At 33.6% G+C, this 22311-nt stretch overlaps 1 protein-coding gene across 2 annotated transcripts; it reads left to right on the top strand.

Annotated features, from left to right (window-relative positions):
* Positions 1-918: 918 nt before the first annotated feature.
* LOC140836930 (uncharacterized) lies at positions 919-18823 on the top strand. 2 transcript variants are annotated; one of them, XM_073202804.1, is made up of 23 exons: positions 921-1229; positions 1663-1884; positions 2088-2118; positions 2212-2357; positions 3866-4025; positions 4620-4716; positions 5938-6107; positions 6551-6717; positions 7605-7793; positions 7895-7984; positions 8591-8671; positions 9834-9977; positions 10115-10197; positions 13983-14124; positions 14229-14312; positions 15275-15436; positions 15539-15626; positions 16321-16398; positions 16606-16672; positions 16752-16851; positions 17535-17651; positions 17749-17805; positions 18490-18823. In XM_073202804.1, exons 1-23 carry the CDS (start codon positions 1116-1118, stop codon positions 18610-18612), a joined length of 2712 nt encoding a protein of 903 aa, XP_073058905.1. In that variant the 5' UTR covers positions 921-1115; the 3' UTR covers positions 18613-18823. The 2 variants fall into 2 exon arrangements, with proteins under 2 accessions (XP_073058906.1, XP_073058905.1); XM_073202805.1 differs by lacking the exons at positions 16606-16672; positions 16752-16851; positions 17535-17651; positions 17749-17805; positions 18490-18823 and adding an exon at positions 16476-16594 and having other exon boundaries at positions 919-1229.
* The last annotated feature ends 3488 nt before the right edge of the window (positions 18824-22311 follow it).

Consider the following 22311-nt stretch of genomic DNA (forward strand, 5'->3'; position numbering starts at 1 on the left):
TTAAAACTCGGCGACAAGTTTTCGCTTTGGTTAGTTAAACTTGTAATCAAGGATCTGGATTTGGTTTGAATTAAATTACAAGTTTTGCTGTAAAAAAAAAAAAAAAACTCGGCGACAAGTGAAATACATAGTTTAAAATACATTTAGGTATAGTTTGGTACACATGATAGGATAAACATGTGATATATAATATAAGGATAAGTTAAGGATAAATAAGATGTAGGGTATTATATTTAATGTTTGGTATAATTTTAATGAGAGTGATTAAATTCATATATTAGATTGTAATGACAAAATTAACCTTATCATAATAAATTTTATAATTTCAAAGTTGTTGCTTGAGTTTATTTTTTTTATTTGTTCATGTGCCGATAGTACTTGCATGATTTATTTATTTTTACCTGATTTTATATATTATATAATATGATAATTGAGCTCTTGATTTTTTGATTCAAGTCAAATATCAGATTTTAAGGTTAATCGAGTGATACTAATAATTTTATTGAAATTTATAAAAATTATTTATATAATTATCTCGAATTCATTTATATAATTATCATATTATATAATATATAAAAATTTATAAAATATTTATTTGATTTTAATTTCTACCTACTTGCATAGATTTATAAAAAAATCATTTATAAATTGAGGGTAATTAAGTCATTTGTAGTGTATTTTATCATTAAATTAAAATTATCACACCTTCTATTAGGGATATTTTACCCTTCTAAAAAATTATTTATCAAGAGCTCGTGATATTATCATGAGTTTTTTAAAAAGGTACCAAACATAGGATAAAGAGAATGATGTATCAATCCCTTTCTTATTCCATGTACCAAACAATGCCTAAGAGTTAGTCTTGGTATTCTGTTAATTTTTTAGCCACTCAAAAACAACCCCAAAACTTGCATTGGAATCGATTTGAAGAGAAATGCAGACTGCTTCGGTTTATTTTGTATGATACACAGATAACACATAATATAAGGATTAAAGTGTAATAGGGAGCAAAACTAAAAAAAGGTCGTATTCCCCGGTTGCCGGCAGAAGCTATATGAAGGGGAAGATCACTGCTTCATTCACTACCTTTTTCGAATCCTAAAAATCAGAAGCTGATGGGACTGGAATTTAGGCATCGAGACTATAGAGCTGAAGCGCAGGCCTACTCGCTCCCTCGAACGCGTGTTGAATTTCATCCCTTATCCTCATCCTCCACTTCGCAGATTCGGGTTCGTAGTTCTTCATTTTTTGACGAATCTTGTTTTTCACTATTTATTTCAAGGGATATGATGAATACTGTCCAGAATGCGATTAATACTATGTTTTGTGTCCGGAGGATAGAATATGTCGCTGTGTTAGAAGTTCGTAGAGACTGATTATCTGTCCGAGGCGGATGGAATGGATCGCAGGATTTTGGAACGGGGGGAACCAGTGGGCAAAGATAATCGAATTTGTTCTTATTGGTTTATCGATTATTATAGGATTGGAGTTGGGGTAGGTCCGGATTTGGTAGAACAATATATATAAATGCGATTCAAAATTTTCTCAAACAGCTATCAATATAAGGAGTACATGTTTAATGCTGTATTGTTATGATGGATTCTTCATGTCAATCGTGCCCTTTTCTATTAGTTGAGTTTTGTACGTTGGTGGAGTGTACAGGAGGCAGAATCAAACGGCGGAAAGGATGATTTCATTGATCCACTCAGGGCTTCCGATGAAAAAATAGAAGTTTCTGCCAAAGTTGTGCATCATGAATATACTAATCCCGAGGAAACACTTACCAGTGACATCTCTGCTCAGTTGAGAATAAAGGAATGGAATTATTTTAAAAAAAATTTGATGCAGAGATTTCCTCTTTCAAAAACAATTCCAATATCCATGGTAGGTATCTCTTTTAAATATATCATGCTTATCACGGCTCCTTTTTATCATTTTTGGTGACATTTTGAAAATTTTAAGCAGCAGCTATCAAATGACTTTTTGGGTTTATTTATTCTACAAAAATATATAGGTTCAACTCTTAGGACCTGAGCATATTTTGGAGTGGCAGTCATTAACCCATTGCTTAATGTTGATCCTAACAGGTGACGAGTTTGCATGCCAGGAGTAACCCAGGTTCGACTCATTTTCGGTCCTTTTTATATTTGTTGTTGCATTATAAGAGACAGTTTGTGAATGAGATGACACCTAAAGATTTACATTTTGTAGAATTGTACGATCACCAAAGGATCGTCGAAGATTCAAATGGTGTAAGTCAGCAGGAGTATGTCTCTCGATTGCATGCGCTCAAAAATGAAATCAAACAGGCTTGGTGTGCAGATGATCGAATAAAATCTTTAAGATTGTCAATTAAGGTGACTTTTGATTTTAGTCTCAATCTTCTCCAGGCTTTTGCCTTGAATTAGTGACTCAAGTATAATTTTTTCCTCACTATTGTGGGAGTCAAAACTTTTATAGACAATGCCACTGATTTGTCATTTGATTTCTCGGCACAAACTCTAGATAAAGACTATGCTTATCCACTATTGAAGTATATCTGGACGGGAAGTGTAGCTCAAATTTATTATTGGGTGCATCCCACAAAATCATGTTCTGGATTAATTTTAAATTCTTATTTCAACTTTGAGACTCGATCGTCCTCTTCTATTAGGTTGTCTACTTCTTTTTACTTGCTATGATAAGGATATGATCACGCCAATAATCCTATCAATCACATGTTTGATTGTTTTCTTATGCCCCATACTAATTCATAAAGTACATCCGTATTTACCTAATTTAGACTTTAAAACTTGATGATTTATCACAAATAAAAGATGTGATAAATAATCATTTTTTAACTAACACTTTTTTCAACTGAGAAAAATTATGATACCATTTAATTCCCAAAAATTAATATATGAAAAACCCATTGAAAAAATTATAAAACATGAATAAAAAGATCAAATAATTTAAGATATTATTTAATACATTTCATTTGACGCATCGTATTTCACCAACTTATCTTTATTCATGGGGAAAAAATACTGAACTTATTAATTTTCATTTTTTTAAAAATAAATAATATTTATAATCAATAATTCTGGTAAATGAAAATATCTCACATGTGAATTAATAATTTACATTTTTCAATAAAAATCGCAATTCCAATTTTAAAAACACAAACTAAAAATAATAATATTTAATATAAGCAGATGACGAAATTGTAACTCGTCACTTAATCATAATATCAATCACAAAATTGATCAATCAAAATAAACATCTTTTTTCTTGTCTATAATTATTCCACATCCTATAAAATTATTTTATAGTCTTAGTATAATTTATCAACAAAAAATCACATCCCACTAACTAAACGCAGCCTTAATAGTGTCATTACGTCCCTTGTATTTCTAATTTCCTAATTTTTTCAGCATTTTTTTAAATTGACATAATTATTCAAATGCTTGATGACAATAGATGGAGCATAATATTTGACTAGCTTATGCTCTACTAATGGAACTAATTGTGAAACATTTGATCTATTTGTGTGTGAGCATGGGTTTATATTTATATATATGCCCATCAGAATTTCTCCCCATCTAAATGATTTTATTTAAAATACTTGGTTGTTTGCATTAAGACAATCTTAGTTAAAGTTGAATCAAACTGGAAAAAAGTCTCGGACATGACTCTCATTGTAAATTATTAAAATCTGTGAGTGGATACGGCAGTTAGATGATTTCAATTTGATGCTCGGGCACTGATGTGTATTGGTCACCGCTGTTTTGCAACCAATTGTTGGCTCGAGACTTGTAACCTGATGAAAAATTGTAAATTTTGTGTATGAACTATGCTTCTTTGAAAGAAACGGTGTTTTTTGCAGGTTGTTAGGCTTTTATCAGACACAAATGCGGTCCAATGTTATCCAAGTCTCTTCGTTCTAGTGACTGATGTTATTGATATGCTGGGTGATCTGGTGTGGAACCGCATCAAGGAGAAAGCCGAGTCTGATGAAGATGGACAGTTTATTTGCTCTTTACCAGGTCATAGTCGCTAGGCATTTTATTTATTCATTGTTTGGCGTACTCTAATCTTCTTCTATTGATTTGCCTCTTCAACCAGGGTCTTATGAATGCTATATGTCATATAGGCTAACTAAAATTCATTCTAACAGTCTATTCGGCTTAGATCCTGCTGTGACCTTTAACTTGTTTAGCCTGAAAGGAAAATTCACCAACTTTATGCCATTTATATTTTTTTGATACTGTAACTTGTGCTGTTGAATGTGCGATAAGGCCCAACTTTCATATTTTTTTATTTAAAGGGAAGAGGACACCATATAATAGTTTGCCAAGTACTGACCAAAATGGTTTACACACAACAATTGCTATGGCCTGTAAATGGTTACTTGACAACTTTTTCATCCAAAATGATGCATATATATATATTTTTAATTTATACAAGGTTACAGTGAATTATGTTTGTAGATTAATTGGATGTTACTAATTCAGGGTTTTATACAATTTGAATTTTTGGCCCATAAACGTCATTTTCCAGTTGATATTCATTTGGATCTGGGGCAGTTTGAATCGTTGAAACCCTGAATCTCTTTTATTTACCTTCTTGGCATGTGGCAGATAATTTTCGAGCAGCGGATGTGTACTTCGATGCCAAAGAGACTTGCAAAAATTGGTTCTTCAAAATCAGCTCCGTTTGTGAGCTTGTTCCCCGCATGTGAAGTCTTAACTCTCTCATCATTTCTTTTTGTTATAATATGTCATTATTTTGATGTACATACCGTTTCTTTCTTTCTTATTTGTTTTTATAATTGTTACTTGTATACTATTTTTTGTGTACGAAAATTTCTAGAAACTTCAATGCAGTACAAGGTTGTGAAACTTATTATTATTTTTTTTTGATAGAAGACTGTTTTTATATATATAAAGATTTGGGTTACAACAGATTGCGGATAAGAGATCCACAACGCAATACAAAGCTACTACCTAACCCATCACTAGCTGCAATAGACATTACTTATAGGACCTTTTTCATCTTATAAAACTATTACATGCATGCATATTTCCAATCCCTCACTAAGTCAGAAATCCCCAAATGCCGGAACTCTTTCAAGTTTGTTATCCATGCTGCAATTCTGAATTTCAATTTCTCCTAGACTTGATCAACAGAGTCCTCAATATCATCGAATATTCTTTTGTTCCTTTCCAACCAAAGTGACCAAAATACATAAGGAATTATCAATCGCCATAATTTGATCATCTTATGAATGCTCATGGTATCGTGGATATATTATACAAAGGTTGGATTGAGTGTGTAGCGGCACTCTTTTTTTTCCACATTAGAGCTTTTTCCCAACAATATATGAATGATGGTCTTATTAACATTTTTTTTTCTGCAAAGTTGTGATAGAATGTGTACTAGTTGTATGAAAAGGTACAGGATGAAATAGTCTATGGAGGCTGTAAAAACCGTTTTCACTTATTATTATCTAGTTGAGCTTTGTGATGGCTGTTTGGTGCCAACTCTTGATTTTGGCTCATATTTTTATTGTGAACTCGTGTAGCGCCTCAAAATATATACTTAAGAATTTCCACCATCTTCATGATTGATGGCATTTTCATTAGTGTGATCTTATTTTAATCATGGACCTCTTTGTTCTTACATGTCTATCACTAGATTCTACATCTTTAGTGGAATCTTGGAGTAGTAATTTAGAATTGAAAGTATAGAAAATTGCTAAAGCCCTGTTTTAAATGATTGTTCTTGTGTCCTTGTATTCTCTTCAGTTTGTACTTTGTAGCACTCTACTGTTAAGATTGACAGATCAGTCTGGGAGTTTTTGTGATTAAATTTTGATTTATATCTCCTTGTGGCTATGCATTAGATTCTTCATTTATATGCATACCTGATAAATGTGTTCTAATTCACTTTAACCAGTTATTTGGAGCTTGCGATATTACCTTGCTGGCGCTTCCTTCTTGACAGTTCTGAGGAAATCCTTCAACGCTTGGTTGCAATGACTCGGGGCATTGCTGATCCATTGGTATCAGCCTACTGCCGCTTGTACTTGGTTCAATGTGCACAAAGACTACCCAAACATGACAGAAGTACCAATTCTTGGTCTCTATGCATAGTGTACCGACTCTACTGTTTCCATATGCTTGTCTTTAGTCTTATAGTGTTATACTATTCCGAGTAGCTACTCAATATTTCTCTATTTGATGGTGATTTTGAAGCAAGCCGATTAAGCCAAAATCTGGGAAATTCTTTGTGCTTTTAGGGAAAAATTAACTGTTGTGGCTTAACATCATTTTGTAGTTAGTTAAGGCTACTGCGTGGACTGAATCATTTCATCAAAAACCCTGGTCGTATTTTGTACTTCATTTGTTTTGTTCGTAAAATTCATGCTCTGCTACAACCAAACTTCCTTGTGTATCGCTCAAACTTCCTTGTGTATCGCTCCTCATATCTGTAACATTGTTTCAAGTAGTATATTTTACTTTTAAACTCTTCATTTCTAATAAGCAATGGATACCGGATCTTGTGGCAGGATATTTGATCATGTGTATAAATGATCTACAAGTGATATTAATGCGCCTCATGTCAGCAAGAGAAGCCATAGATGACAATATTTCCGGAAGCAGTACATATCCTTTTACTCTGATTGAACCGACTGTCGAATATATTATTCGATACTTATTCAAGGACCTAAAACAGGTTAGTCATATTTGTTGTTCTCATTTTGCTTTATTTTTTTGGTCCCTTTTCAACGGTAGGTTTAACATGTTGCTTGGTTAAGGCTTTTTTTCTTTTCTTTTTTTCACAAGCAATTGTTTCTTGCATAGAGTAGGATACATAATGGTGATAAATTTTGAATCATTTTATTATGGCATGAATCATGACTTTGTAATGGAATATACATCGTATTGGTCTTTGGTCAATCCTCTCATTTTTGGGATATGTTTTGAGGCTTTACCTAAGATAGACTGAGCAGTGATTTAAAGTGGCTCTATGAGATTGAAACATGCAGATTGCCCTTCTTTTATTTTCGAAAAATCTGGTTCATCCAACGTTTCTCTAAAAAGAAACTCCATTGATTAGAAATTTTGATTTGCAAGACTCAAAGTTTGCACAAATCATTTTGGAGAAGATATCCGAAAACTGCTGAGAAGTATCTTCTGTCTTTGAACTGTGGGATAGCCTGCATATGCTTGTTGTGTTGGTATGTTTACTCGTTATTTCACTTCCTACCTTTTGGCTTCTCACCTCGTGACTGGAACTTTGGGCTTGATATTATGGCCTAATGGCGCACCAGCCAAACAGTTATCTGTGTACTTGTTCAAGTGTGATTTTCCCTGTTCGTATGATGTGGCTGTCTTGTCTCCATTACGAAGCTAGTACTGGCGTTTATCTTTTTGCTACAGTTAAGTCATTCTTATGAATTCACATACCTATGAAACTCTTTTCTCCACAGTTGATGCCTCTAGGTTGAGTTTGCTGCGACAAGTGCCCCCTTGAAATGGTTGCCATCATATGTGATATCTTCATGGAATAGTTTCTGTTCATTGTACTGTTGCAGCAATGCTTTGATTAATTCATCTCAGGTGGAAGTTGGCAATATGCTTGTGGCAATTGGAATGGCGATAAATCCACCAATGTTATTTGAGAATTGCACGTGCATCTCAATCATTCTCCATCATATACTGAAGGAACTTCCAATTGGATTTACTTGTATTAATGCACTGGAGATACTTCATCTCATATCATGTACCAATGATAGCTCTTATAATCAGGTGAGCATCTTAATATGAGCATGCAGCAGCATCAATCTTGGTTCTGTTTCTTTGCGCCTTCAAAACTTTTGATCCTTTCAGATTAATTCGTGATTATGCAGTGTTTAAATTTCAAATTACTTGGATTTAGGCTTTGTGAAAGGATACCTGAAGTGAACAAGGTTCATTTGGTAGTGGATAAAATTATCCAGGTATTGTTTTTTTTTCCCATTTCCTTCCGAGAATTCTCATTGTATAATGGATTAATACATTTATCTAATCATATGATTTTAATATTTCTGTATAATGGCTTTGCCTCAGTTTGGGCATTTTACTTGCCACTACTAGTTTCTGTCTCTTAAATTTGTCAAGATGTAGATGCTTATGATTCTGCCCCTAGAATTCCACGTCCAATCATTTTATTGGCTAAACTACTCACATTTCAATTACACAATTTTCTTCTTCTTTTGTATTTATTTGTTATCATAAGTAGTACCACATTTCTTCTCTGATTGGATGGTGCAACATATGTTATTCGATCTTACAGTAGTAATACAGTTAAATTTACACGATCTCTCTCCACTCCAAGCCATGTGACACACACACAATCACACATTGACTCAAGTGCACTGAAAGCATGAAAAAGTGTGTCAAGTTGTCTCTATCAGTGTGTTATGCCGTCACACTTGCCTTCTCTATTTTGCACACTTCAAGTATGTAAATGTTTCGTTACATCATTAATAAGCACAACTGGAATGTTCTGCTTTCTTGTTGTAAGATTTACTTCATAAAAGTTTGATCTGCATCTGCAATTTTAGGTTCTTTCATGTTATGACAGCCTTGACGCGTACTTGATGGTCACAGATGCTTTTTTGGAGATCATCTTCGAGAGTCAGCAGGTAATTTTAGCTTCATAAAAATTAAAATTTACTGCTATAAGAGATCCTGAAAATTGTTCTTGAAGCAAAATCTTTTTTCAAGTATTTGTATGTCAGACTGATTTGGTTGTTGACTTTGTCCTTTGTTCAGGTAGAATTACTGAATAGTGATGATTTATTTGAATATGCATTTTCTTACTCAAAACTTTTGTAATTTGATGGAAAATTTAGTCCTATCTACACAAATATTTTCTATTCTCTGCAGGCAGGTGTAGGTCACATATATTATTGTTGCCAATCAAAACAAACTGGGGAAAATCTGTATTAAATGTCCACCTATTTAAAAATATTAAGTGGTAGAGATATCCAATATTTTCGTTTTGTGGTTGCTTACATCTCCATAATGTGTGGGGATGCACTTTATGAAGCCTTGCTTGCACTGTCAGACATGTGTGGCAGTTGGATTTAAACCACAGACGTTGTCCTGGGCTTTAGCTTTGATACTAAATTGGCTCTTAAGGTCTTAAACTATGAGATGTGTGAAACATTCGATGTTTATAGTCTATGTCGACTTACACAGGAACTTGTTGTTTTCCATTACAATTTCTTGTCTCTTGGAATAGTCCTTCAAAAGCTAGCTTTAGTTTCCCATGTTGTTCATAGATAAGCCAGTTATAGAGTGTTACAGGAATGTGAATAAATCTTATTCACATAATTTATTTGGAGGGAAAAGAGAAAAGGAAGGAGTAATTCGAAAGTGATTCACCTTTTACATTTGAGTGGTACATGGCATATTTTTTCTAATTCGAATAGGCTTAATAATTTATACCAGATTTGAAGATTGGAAATGTATTTTCCATCAATAGTATCAAATGGACTTTTGCTATTAGCTTTCCTACCCCTACCAAGTTTGCTGTTTGCATATGAAAATTTGATATAAGTAGTCGTATGAGCCAACAGCCCAGTATTACTTCTTGGATTTGAGTGCTGACTGTGGCTATGTTGCATCTCAAAGTGCCAATCTTGATCATCCCGATGGTTGATCTTTGAAATCATTCTTCTTGGAAAAACTTAAAAAATGTTCCTGCATTTGGTTTTTAATTGGGAATTTATGATTTTGATAATTTGTAATTTGGGTGACTGAAATAAGACCGATCCACATTAGTACTAATTCAATATGCAGGATACATTCCCCACACTGGTTTTGAATGGGATATTTGGACATGCTCGTGAAAAGGAGATTGGCGAAACGTCAATGGAGACCCTTCATTCAATTTTGTTGAAATTTCTTATCCATTTTGGCAACATAGAGGGCATATTATCTCTGGTACGATTCAAAAAATGTTAAAAATATACTCTTTGCTGTTGTTATTGATAACATTGCTGCACATTTAACACTATTAAGTTACAGATGTTGAGGTTTTCTGTTAATGTACGTCACTAATTAAAGTTTTTCTTTTCTAGGCCCATTTTATTGATATTGTAGATATGATGCACGGAAGCTCAAGAAACTCCATCAATATGCACATACTTAGTATGGCAACAAGGTTCAGCTTCACCCATTAACATGACAATGGATTTTATGTTCTAAATTAAAAGCAATCAATTTAGTGAAGCCTGAGTAACTGACGTGCAGCTCTTCGGATTCATGACGGAACCTGGCTTATTAATTAATTTTGCTTAAAGATTTTTTAATAAAAAATTTGACTGAATAAGATGTTAAGTGATTGTAAATCCACATATGTTCGCTGGAAGAATTGTCTTTTAAACAATTTCAACTAAACAGCCAAAAAGCGAAATGTTCATGGCTCAAATATGGGGATCAGAATTCCAATTACTTCCACTCTTTATTGAATAAAAGAAGAAACAGAGCAATGATCGATAGATTGGAATTGAGTGATGGCAGTATGGTTACGGACAGAGGACAAATCGAACAAGAAATCTTGGAATTCTATGCGGGTTTGTTCAGAAAGACGGGAGGTGATGTAGTGAATTTCGAGGACGAAGGGAGAGGTCTTCAAGGTATAGAATGGAATCCTATACAACACACATTCGCAGATGAACTAGAAAAACCTTTTGATGAGGCAGAAATTAAGAAGGTGGTGTTCGAATGCGATGGTAATAAAGCACCGGGGCCGGATGGATTCACAATGGCATTTTATCAAAAAAATTGGGAAACAGTGAGGGAGGATTTGTTAAAGGTATTCGACGAATTTTTTAACAACGGGATCGTCAATGGAATCACGAATGAAACGTACATATGTCTCATCCCAAAAATAAGAGATGCAAGACGGATCAAAGATTTTAGACCAATCAGCTTGATTACGAGTTTGTACAAGATCGTGGCTAAGGTATTGACTACGAGACTGAAGAAGGTCATGTGCGATACCATTGCGGAGAATCAGTCTGCTTTCATAAGAGGAAGACAGATATTGGATTGTAGCCTCATAGCGAATGAGATTGTTGAGGAATATCGAAGGAAAAAGAAGAAGGGTTGGATCCTAAAAATTGACTTGGAGAAAGCTTACGACAATGTTGATAGACAATTTCTAGATTTCGTGTTGGATAGAAAAGGATTTGGGGAAAGATGGAGGAGGTGGATTAGAGGATGTGTATCGAATGTCAATTTCTCGGTTTTTATCAATGGAAAACCGTGTGGGAAAATCAAAGGAGAGAGAGGCTTGCGACAAGGTGATCCGTTGTCTCCCTTTCTGTTCAACATTGTCGTTGATGTGTTGGGGAGGATGATAGACAAGGCAAAGGTGGACAACAAGGTCAGGGGACTTCAAGTTGGGAAAGATAAAATTGAGATATCACACTTACAATTCGCGGACGATACACTTTTCTTCGCAAATAAAAGAGCTGATGTGGTAGCAATTGTGGAGTTAATAAAACAATTTGGAACAAGCTCAGGGCTGAAAATTAATTTAGGAAAAAGTGTGGTTTTGGGATTGAGTTGCTCGGATGATGAAGCAGAGGACTTGGCAATAACTTGTGGGTGCAAAAAAGAAAATTGGCCAATCAAATATCTTGGACTACCATTGGGAGGCAACCCCTCAAAGCTGCATTTTTGGGAACCGGTACTTTCTAAAATGCACAACAAATTAGCAAGCTGGAAAAAATCGTTCCTATCAAGGGGGGGAAGATTCATCCTGATAAATTCAGTATTAGGAGCGATGCCATCGTACTTCATGTCATTGTTTAAGGTTCCGAAAAGTGTCGCAAAGTCTATGGAAAAAATAATGAGGGACTTTCTTTGGGATGGTGCTGACGGGGAATACCATTGCCATGTGGTTAGATGGAAGCAGGTAAGCAAACCAAAGGAAATGGGAGGGTTGGGAATGGGAAATATTTGTCTAAGGAACAAGGGTTTACTTGGTAAGTGGTGGTGGAGAAATTCGGTGGAAAAGGAGTCATTGTGGAAAAAAGTGATTATGAGTATCTACGGCCTACATGATAACGGATGGGATTTAGGTTTGGCGGAGAAGGTGACATTCAGAAGCCCTTGGAAGTGTATATCCCGATCATACCAGGCTTTCCATCAGCTAGTTAGGGGGGTGCTAAGACAAGGTAACTTAATTCGTTTCTGGGAGGATGTTTGGGTGGGTGAGTTATCGTTTAATGTACGGTTTCCATCTTTATTTCGAATTTCTTGTTTTGTTAACAAACCAATTAGTCATTTCGTAGAATTCGTCATTTCTGGGGGTATTTCAACAATTATTTGGGATGTGAGATTTAGAAGAGCTCTTAGCGAGGGTGAGATTCACGAGTTCACAAACTTGATGTCAGTGTTAGATCGAGTCAAATTGCAGGAAGGGGTTCAGGACTTTAGAGTGTGGTTGGGGGACGTTTCGGGGATCTTTTCGGTCAAATCTTTTTACGGGTCTTTCTTTCAAAACCCTTCCTCTATTTTTTTCAACTATTACAACAGCATTTGGAAAGTTCATGTCCCACAGAAAGTCAGGATTTTCTCATGGATAGTAAGCTTGGGGAGGTTGCCGACATGTGATTCTGTGCAGAAAAGGTGGAAGAATTGTGCCTTAAGACCGCAATGGTGTTGTCTATGCCGAAATCATGAAGAAAGTCAAGATCACATTCTGTTACATTGTCCTTTCGCAACAGGTATTTGGAATAAAGTGCTAAATGAGCTGGAATTTCAATGGGCTGCGCCAAGACATGCAAAAGATTTACTTCTTGACAACTCTTGGTATCCGTTCGCGAACAAATTTAGAGAGTTTTGGTTTATCATCATTCATACCATATTGTGGACAATTTGGTTGGAAAGGAACAAAAGGATATTTCAAGATGCTTACGAGTCAAATGACCAAGTATGGGAGAGAATAAAATTGGGAGTGGCCACTTCGACGGTCAATCTTACTCAGTATCAACATCTAAGGGCCTCCGATCTCTATAGGGACTGGAAATTTGTATGGTCTTGAGTTTTTGTTTTGTGTTTGGTGTGATTAAACATGTTCAAAACTTTGTGGTAGTGTAGGAATGTTGCGGATTACTCATCCGTACATATGATGTAATTAATCCCTAAATTAATAAAATTTGTTTCTTATCAAAAAAAAAAAAAATCCACATATACTCATACTATTTGTTCTCTCTCATTATCTTCTATTGTTCAACAGAAAAGTCGTTGAATTTCCCCTTGTAAGTATTAACCTTGTCTCAGAAAGCTGTATCGAGAATTTTGAGGTGTCGCATGTAAGGCTGACAAGAATTTCTATTGGTGATTATGGTGTTGGAAGTACCAAGCTGTCAAGAAACTTCTTTATATGCATCAGGCCTTCCCTTATGGATAACGGAATTTTTTTATTAGATAACTATCGGATTCAATACATCTAGTTTAGATGCAAAAGTGAATGCTAAAAAGAAGGGCAGGGGTTGGTAGTTTGTCATAAATGGGTAAGAGTAATTCAACTGAGAGTTTCTTCCCCATGAGGAATAGGAAAAGCTTTTAGTAATTACATTTGTTTTATCTTTTCTTTACAAACAGTTGCCTTTTCTGAACCTAAGCTGCACATGACTGCATTTTATTTGATAATGATTTAAAGAAAACTTCAGGTTTGAGATGATTGGTCAGGCACTAGTTCACAAAACGAAACGTTCAATTGCACATATCATATTTTTTACTTTTATCTTTCAGTATTATTGACAGGCCACCTTTTTCTCATAAAACTTTGCTTTAAGATGTTAGGGGGCTACTCTTTTTTATTTGTTTTTTTCCAGCAGCCACTTTTTGTGTTTTGGTAGATAAAGCATCACAGAATTTTCTGGTATGTTTAATATTTATAAACTTGCTGAGCTTCCCCAATATCTTTTTCAGGAACAGTCGCATTCAAGATTCCACAATCATTGAGGTTCTCTTTGAAGTTGCTCAAACCTTTTATGATGGTGTGGACTTCTTAAATATGAGAATGGATGATTATCAGAATAAAGTTCACGTACTTTCTCGTTTTGTTTTCATGGTAACTTCAGTTGCAATTGCAATCCGTAATCTTGAGTTCCATTAAGTTGTCTGATGACATGTTAATGATTTTTCTTGGCACCTCTCCATGATTTTTACCATCAGGTGGACTTTGAGATGGATGTTGAAAGCCATTTAAGGTTCCTTGCTCGATGTCGTGGAGCATTTGCTAGCATTACTGAACTCCAGGTTTCTCATTATTTAGTTCTGATTGAATTCAATTACTAAAGCTAATCATTTATGCATGAAAACTGATTTGAGTTGGGTCATTTTCATTTAGTCACTGAATAACACAATTATTCATGATTGGAAAGCAGTCATGTTAACACAACCTTCGACCATTTATAACAGTTAGGTTATTGTAACTTATAATAGATAATCCCAACTCCGATGAATTGGTCTTAAAATATGAAAGTCTGGTAAAAAAATTATACTTCAATTATATTACAGGTTTTAAAATTTATTTTTGGGTAATTAAATTTTAGTTTTAGTTTTTGAGTCCAACATTTTAACGATCATAAAAATTAGTACTATTAAGTATTTGTTGCTTGACACAAAATTAGACAGTTGATAAAGGTATATTGCAAAGATAATTGGTAATCTCATCTTAAAGTTAAATGACGTTGCTTTATATGCCAAACAATGTGATGCCTCTTAATTTGCATTTTTAGTTGGACTAAATAATTGTGATGTACACGTGAAGTGGGAAATGCTTCGCTTTTCTCATAAATTTAATGGAACTACTAGAAGAATATCATGGATTTGATTACTTGTTTTTGTAACAAACTCAAGTGTTGAGGTGGATTACATTTCTTGTATTTATGTTGACCTTTTCATGGAAGCTGGAAATTGTTTCGAACGAGGTGTGATCTACGAGGCTACCATATTCAGCGTATATGTTCGTTTTCACGTGGTTTTAGTACCCACTTTTATTTCTTTACTTATTGATTGAGATTACCTCCTTGTTTCTCTATTATGCTTTCTTCTGAATGTCGGTGCCTTGGGAGTGCTTTTATGTTGGTCGATATCACTCTTATGTCTGTAAGCATGTAGACTTGGTTTTTCTTCGCAAGGTTGATTATTTGAATTTGCGCTTCGTACAATAAACTTATAAATTCCACTAATTTATGGTTTCTATATTCGGATTGCAGGAGATGATTGTTCATTCCACCAATAACTTAGCTGTTAGAGCCATGAGAGATGTAAACTGTGATCTCAAATTTGTCAAATCATGTCTAGCATTTAATGAAGTTACAATACCTTCAATTTGTTCTAACCTAAGACAGTTGGGCTTATATCTTGAAACCACAGAGGTGCGATTTCTACTATGGATTCAGTTAGATATTGTATTTATAGAAATACATGCTTATCTTATCTTAGAAGTATATGCTTATCTCATCTGTTCTGTTTATCAGGTTGCATTATTGGGTGGTTTTGTTTCTCATTCATATGAGCTTTTAGATGCAGCGGTAATTTGTTTGGAAAATGTACATTCAGTTGATGGTTAGTCGAATACTTCTTTCATGATTCCGCTGCAGTTGATAGTTGCTCTGAAAGTATTTTGGATAACCTAACACTTACATGGAAAACCATAAATTTTAACAGATTTATGCAGTTGTTTTCGCTTGTAATTGCCTGTCATTGGGAAATCTAGAGGACTCTATGGAAAGCTGAATTATGTCTTTGACTTCTAATTGTTAATTTTCTAAAATATGAAAACCTTGAAACCAATGGAGGTTTGTGGGTTGAGAAAATATTTTATAAGTGCCATTAGCAATATAATGTTGACGACTGCTTGATGTATGATAAGGTTCATCGTGAAATTAACCTTATATTACCATGATTAAGTTGATGTTAGCTTAGGCTCACAGCACCTACCAGAAAGGGAAATTATCGGTTCTATGTTCTCGTGTCTTTTGGTGTCTGTATGTGTGTGTTTGTGGTTCTCTTCCATTCTTTGGCATCTGGGACGATAGACAAAAGAACATGTTGATGTTAGCAGTTTACCCCATTTCCTAATTGCTTGTATAATGGGCACATGATAACCAAAATTCAATCTTTCTGCCGTTTCTTGTTTATCACTACCATAATTTTCAGCTTAAAAGATTGTTCATGCTACATCTCTTGCATATTCTATTACATACTCTACAGATTTCTAGAAATTGAAGTATAAACATTGGGTCAATTCTTCGTGTAGGATTGCGGGTGCACGAAGATGTAGACTGGATTGTCTCTTTAATATGCAAGTTGTGTGGCATTTTGGTGATGGTTCCAGGTTTGCTTTTTCTTCCCTTCTGTTTTTATTTATTCTAAATCATCCACAGATTAGATTGTCACTTACCTACGTTGTAGAATGACAAGATAGTCCCAGATCGATTCTGCATTTATGCTGATACCTATTTACTGAAATGAGAAACTGCTATGGATTTTCTTCTCTCTCTCTCTCTCTCTCAACTTTTCTGATGATGTTTCCTTAATGAAGGGAGCCTTGAACAAGGAGTAGCCTCCATTCCTAAGCGTGCATTGTCATTCTTGGATTCCAAGTCGTGGTGATGTTTCGTTTTTATTGTTTACCGAACTTGCAGGACCCATTTTTCTCTTTGGTGATGATTTGTTCCCATGTTGTAGGATATTGCCCAGAATGAAGGCCAAAGTTTTATGTGCAGTTGTTGTCTTGTCTGCAGCGTTATCTCAGAATCCACTTTTGTATCACACAGTCAGCCTAGAGGTAATCCTGATGTGTTGTCAAAGCTATGTGATTGTGCATCAAAATTTGTGCTTCTAATGTCCTGAATACCTTTGGTTGACTTGTTTAATTAACAATAACATCCTACTTCGAAATTGATTTGTGAAAGTAATAATCTGATCTGATCTCGAGCGCATCACACCCGTCAAACCTCCGTTACCCGAAATAGTTATGTTGACGAATCTGATAGTAACCCTTGCACAAAAATGATCTGCATCTGTTCAGTAGTTTAGACTCATTCCTAAACGTGTATATCAAATACTTACCTCAAGTAAATATAGTCTGTGTAAAATTAGGAAAACACGAATTCATAACTAGAGCAGCTCAACAAATTTAGCAATCCATTGTGTTACAATGCGAATTGTTATAGAAATATTCTAAACAGAAGGAAAAAACAGAAGATTAAAAATAAGTGAAATAAATTTTATAGGAACTTAGCATGTACAGCGGAGTATAGAAGTCCATACAATTTTTTTGAAGTCGTAATGGATCTCTGATATAAATAGACCAACCAGAGACCTTATAAATCTCTGATATAGATAGACAAACCAGTTACCTTATAAATTTTCATTGCACGCTCTAAATACATTTTACACATGTTTGCATACATTTTATTGGTTGCCTTTTTTTATTTCCCATTGAAAGAAATTTTTCTATCTATACAGGGAATGAGCAACGACCAATTATTTTTTGGTGTTCCAGCCTATCTTCTAGAACTGCTGTCTTTGTCTGGTTCTTTTGTGCAGGGCATTGCACATATAGTATTACAAGAGCCTGAGCTGGTCTTTTTTCTGTCTCCCTTTTATTGCATCTCTTACTTCCCTCATTCCCTTCGCTTCTGAACCAGATTTTTTTAACATAATTTAAATTCTGTCTCAGGTTGTCCGAGGAAAAACCGCTCTCGGGGCTTGTAACTGTATAGCATTATCCTTCATGGTAAGTCAATAATTATGTTGATGTTTTTCTATTGAAATGGTACAAAAATTTGTTCTGCGGATCTGTGAGTTTTATCAAGAAAATTTGTTCTTTTCTATTCATTGAGAAAAAGTGATCTGCCCAGAATTGCCAAGTGCTTGATTTCTGTTTTAGGCAACTTTTAAATTAAAGGAACTCCAGTTCCTGATGTTTTTGTTGATACTTTAGGACGTAGCCATAATAGATGATATTGGAATTAGGCAAACATTTGAGTCGAATAGTATTTGATTTGTATGTCAGATGAACGTGATTTTTGGTTTAATCATGAATATTTATGATTTTTTTTTTAAAATAACAATAGAGTTTCAAGCTCAAGCGTAGTTCAAAGCATATTGTGAGTTGAGTTTAAATTTGTCCAAGTTCAAATCAATTCATTTACTCTAGCTACGACTTATGCTCAAACAGATTGGATTCAATTTTGAATTCCAGCTCTATTACTACAATTATGGATGGTATTCGGTCAGGTTTTGCTTACTCGAGCTCCTTGTAAAAATTACAGCAGTTACAGCTCTATTGAACCTTTAAAATCGGGCATCTTAGTTTTATGGTTCATATTTCCATTTTTCCCACCTTGCATTGAATTATTGATCTGCTTGTCTGTACTTTATAATTATTATTTTTTTAAATGTGTTCCTGCACCCACAGAGAAGTGAAGAAACTGTAAAAGAGTGCACCACATTGGTGAAAATTGCAAGGAAGTGCTTAAGTGCAGAAGATAAGTATCTACAGTCTACGTTAAAGGTTTTAGAGTCGCGCCAATTTCTGTAACGCAACAGTCATTTCATCGGGATAAAATGGTTGCATGTCTATAACTTGTCCCTTGCACTTGTGTATTTACCGTGTGACATTTTTCTGTCCACTTGTGAAGCATACTTCCTATAGCAACTTTTAAGTTTTTGCAGCCGATATGATCGATAGATGGATAAACATTGAGTTATAATAGCTTGACTCTTGAAATATTGAATACTAATAAATTAAATCGAGTTGTTTTCAAATCAAACGAAAGACGCTCAAAATAATTTTTCATAAAAATCAATTAAACATTTTGAAAATTATTTAAAATATATGTAAGATGAATGCGTAAAAATCTTTTGATTGAAGTATTTTATCAAACATTTGGTATGCAATATTTTGCTATTTGAAGAACGCAAAAAAATATTTCAACGATGCATTTTGAAAACAGTAAGAATAATTAAATATAATAATAAATAAACACAAATTTGTTTATGAATCTTTCGAGATTAAAAACTCTTGTGTTATTTTTCTTTAACCTAAGAAACTCTTTATACAAACTCGTTTCAATTTATGATTTACATATTGTCTGATTGAAACTCTCAGCACTCTCACGATTATAAGCAGCAACATCACAATCCACATAATGTTTAACGTCTCTTATGTCAAGACTACAAACAGAATATTTATTGTCTGTGTGAAGAGTAACTCAACTAAAATTTGAAGTTCAAATATCATGTATATGTGTGAATGATTGTGTTTGAGGATTTAATATATGACAATATATATAACTTTCAAATATATCATCACACACAAGAGAAAAACTCTCACTGAGCTAATATGTCAATTAAGACTTTGTTGTGTTTGCTCTCATTCTAGCTAATATTTTTCATATAGGTTGTCTTTCAAAACTTGTATTTGATCTTTAATATGTTGTATTAATGACATCCAATAATGGTACATACATTCGATATAAGAATATGACCATTTGAAAATATCTTGTACGAATTCTGACATTGTAACAGTCAAATTCGTATTTCTGGCCATTTTGCGAAATTGGGCTATTTTGATGGTCTGATCTGATCTGCCAACAGCTTGGTCTGATCTGTTCTGATTTGTTGGTTTGACTTGAGCTGAACCAAGTCAAGCCGATCAAGTCGAGCTTTTCTTTTCTTTTAAATATAACTCTTGATTCATTGATTTTTGGGCAAAATGTAAACATGAAAGTTGTATCTCTTTACCTTAGCTTTCCATGGAGTTAAGAATCACTCAACTCCAAGTTCGTATGAGAGAGATATGCTCGACATATCAGACTGTATGCAATATGGAACTTGTTCTTCACTCAGTGCTCAACCAACAACTTTATAGTGGTTTATCAGCTTCTTCTGATCAAATTCAGACTTTGACTTGTGAAGATGATTTGTATATAATTATCTTATCTTCTTAACGCATATTGAATCATTCCATTCGAAAAAACGAGCTGAGAGATATGATCAAAACACCAGAAGTGGTCAGATCGAGTTGATAGATGTTTTTGTTCCATCAGCTCGCTCTTAAGACTAATATTTTACCTAGATAACTTCCGAACTAACTGAGCTATCACGAAACATGTTTTGTGTGTAATTGGGTTTCTTGATCAGTAGTTTTGGCAGCTAGGTATTTGCATCATAGAGCTATGATATATTATCATAACACTTTTAACTCGTCAAAAATTAAGTTGTGCTGAAACTATATTTCAGCAACTTTTCACTTCAAAATGTAAACCAATCAACTGAACACTTAATAAAAATATGTTAACAACACGATAACAAGTTTTGTTATCATCAAAATAAATATTATTACCATTCTCTAATCCAAATAGTAACAGTTTAAAATTCAGTTAAAACAAAATCGATTTAATTCGTAAGTTTGGTTGGTTATTAGTTTTAAAAACACTATGAAGCTTATTTTAATGTGAACCAATTATTTTATTTCTTACGTATTAAAAAGAATGTTTCATGAAAGTAATAAACTAAAGCATGTCTTTCGGTCCGAAATCTTTTACCGTGTGTGATTATCTTTCGTGCCACCTATATGTATAGATTGTGACTTAAAGTAACCCAGAGAGTATTGCTAACAAATTGTTGTACAAGTGGCTTATAGTTATCCCTCAGCTCTTCTCACCTGATTTAGAATAAAATTCACCACTATGAATCTAATAGAGAGGAACAATATGAATAACAAGAATTTTGAACTTTTCGACAATCGACTGTGGGATATATTCGAGTTAAAACTCTCATACTCATGATCCAATTGCGCGCTCCATCTTCGCTATTTTGCTGTAAGTAGGAAAATAATTAGATTTGTAAAGCAAATTTTATTCCAAGTTTCTTATTTGGCAAGATTTGTTTGTTGGTTATAATTTATATATGTTGTAAGCTGCAGGTGTTTGATGAGAAACCTAACAAGAAATTAGGTCAGACTTACTTTGGTGGTTGATCTGAAACTTGACCTTAAATATTTGGTAAGGTATTGATTAATCAGGGGTCGAAAAAGGCTGGAAGAAGACTAGAATAATTGAAACTGCTTGTCCTTTACTTCAAGTCATGAACCTAATTGGCTGAAATCATACAATGCACTTTTACCCTTCTTTTTTATGCACTTAGGTATAGTTTGGTACATGAGATAAGAGAGCGATTGATAAAAAATCATCTCTTATCCCATGTTTGATACATTTTTAGAAAGTTCGTGATATTATCATGAGCTCGTGATAAATAATTTTATATAGGGATAAAATATCCCTTTTATGAGATGTGATAATTTTAATCTAATGATAAAAACACCACAAATGACTTAATTGTCCTCAATATATAAAAATCATAAACCCTCTTGTTCTCTCATTTTACTTGTAAGTAGAAATTAAAAATAAATAAATATTTTTATTTATTTTTATATATTATATAATATGATAAATATATAAATAAACTCGAGATGATTATATAAATGATCTGTATGAATCTCAATAAAATTATTAGTATCACTCGATTAACCTTAAAAATTTATATTTGACTTGGCTCGCAAAATTAAGGGCTCAATTATCATATTATATAATATATAAAATTAGGTAAAATAAAAATAAATCATGCAAACACTGTCGGCGCATGAACAAATAAGAATTATGAACTCAAGCAACAAATTTGAAATTATAAAATTTATTATGATAAGGTTAATTTTTTCATTACAATCTAATATATAATTTTAATCACTCTTATTAAAATCATAACAAACATTAAATATAATATCCTATATCTTATTTATCCTTAACTTATCCTTATATTATATATCACATGTTTATCCTATCATGTATACCAAACTATGCCTTATAGTACACACATGGTGTGTGTATATATATACATGTAGAGTTATTATATATGTATAATGAGGTTTAAACAGACTATTGTTACATATAAGTTTTGAGATTACAAAATATCATTTTAATTTTTTTAATGATTTATTTTTACCATGAACAACTACAAAAGAAAATGTCTCATATATATAATCGCAAGTATCTATATAGAAGAGTGATTATCTTGTGAGACGGTCTCACAAATCTATTCACAATAAAAAATATTATTTTTTATACTAAGAGTATTATTTTTTTCATGGATGACCAAAATAAGATATATGTCTCACAAAATATAACTCGTGAAGTCCTCTCACACAAGTTTTTGACTATATAGAAACACTTTTAACCTT

Source organism: Primulina eburnea, chromosome 7, assembly GCF_022965805.1.
Source record: "Primulina eburnea isolate SZY01 chromosome 7, ASM2296580v1, whole genome shotgun sequence".
NCBI lineage: Eukaryota > Viridiplantae > Streptophyta > Magnoliopsida > Lamiales > Gesneriaceae > Primulina > Primulina eburnea.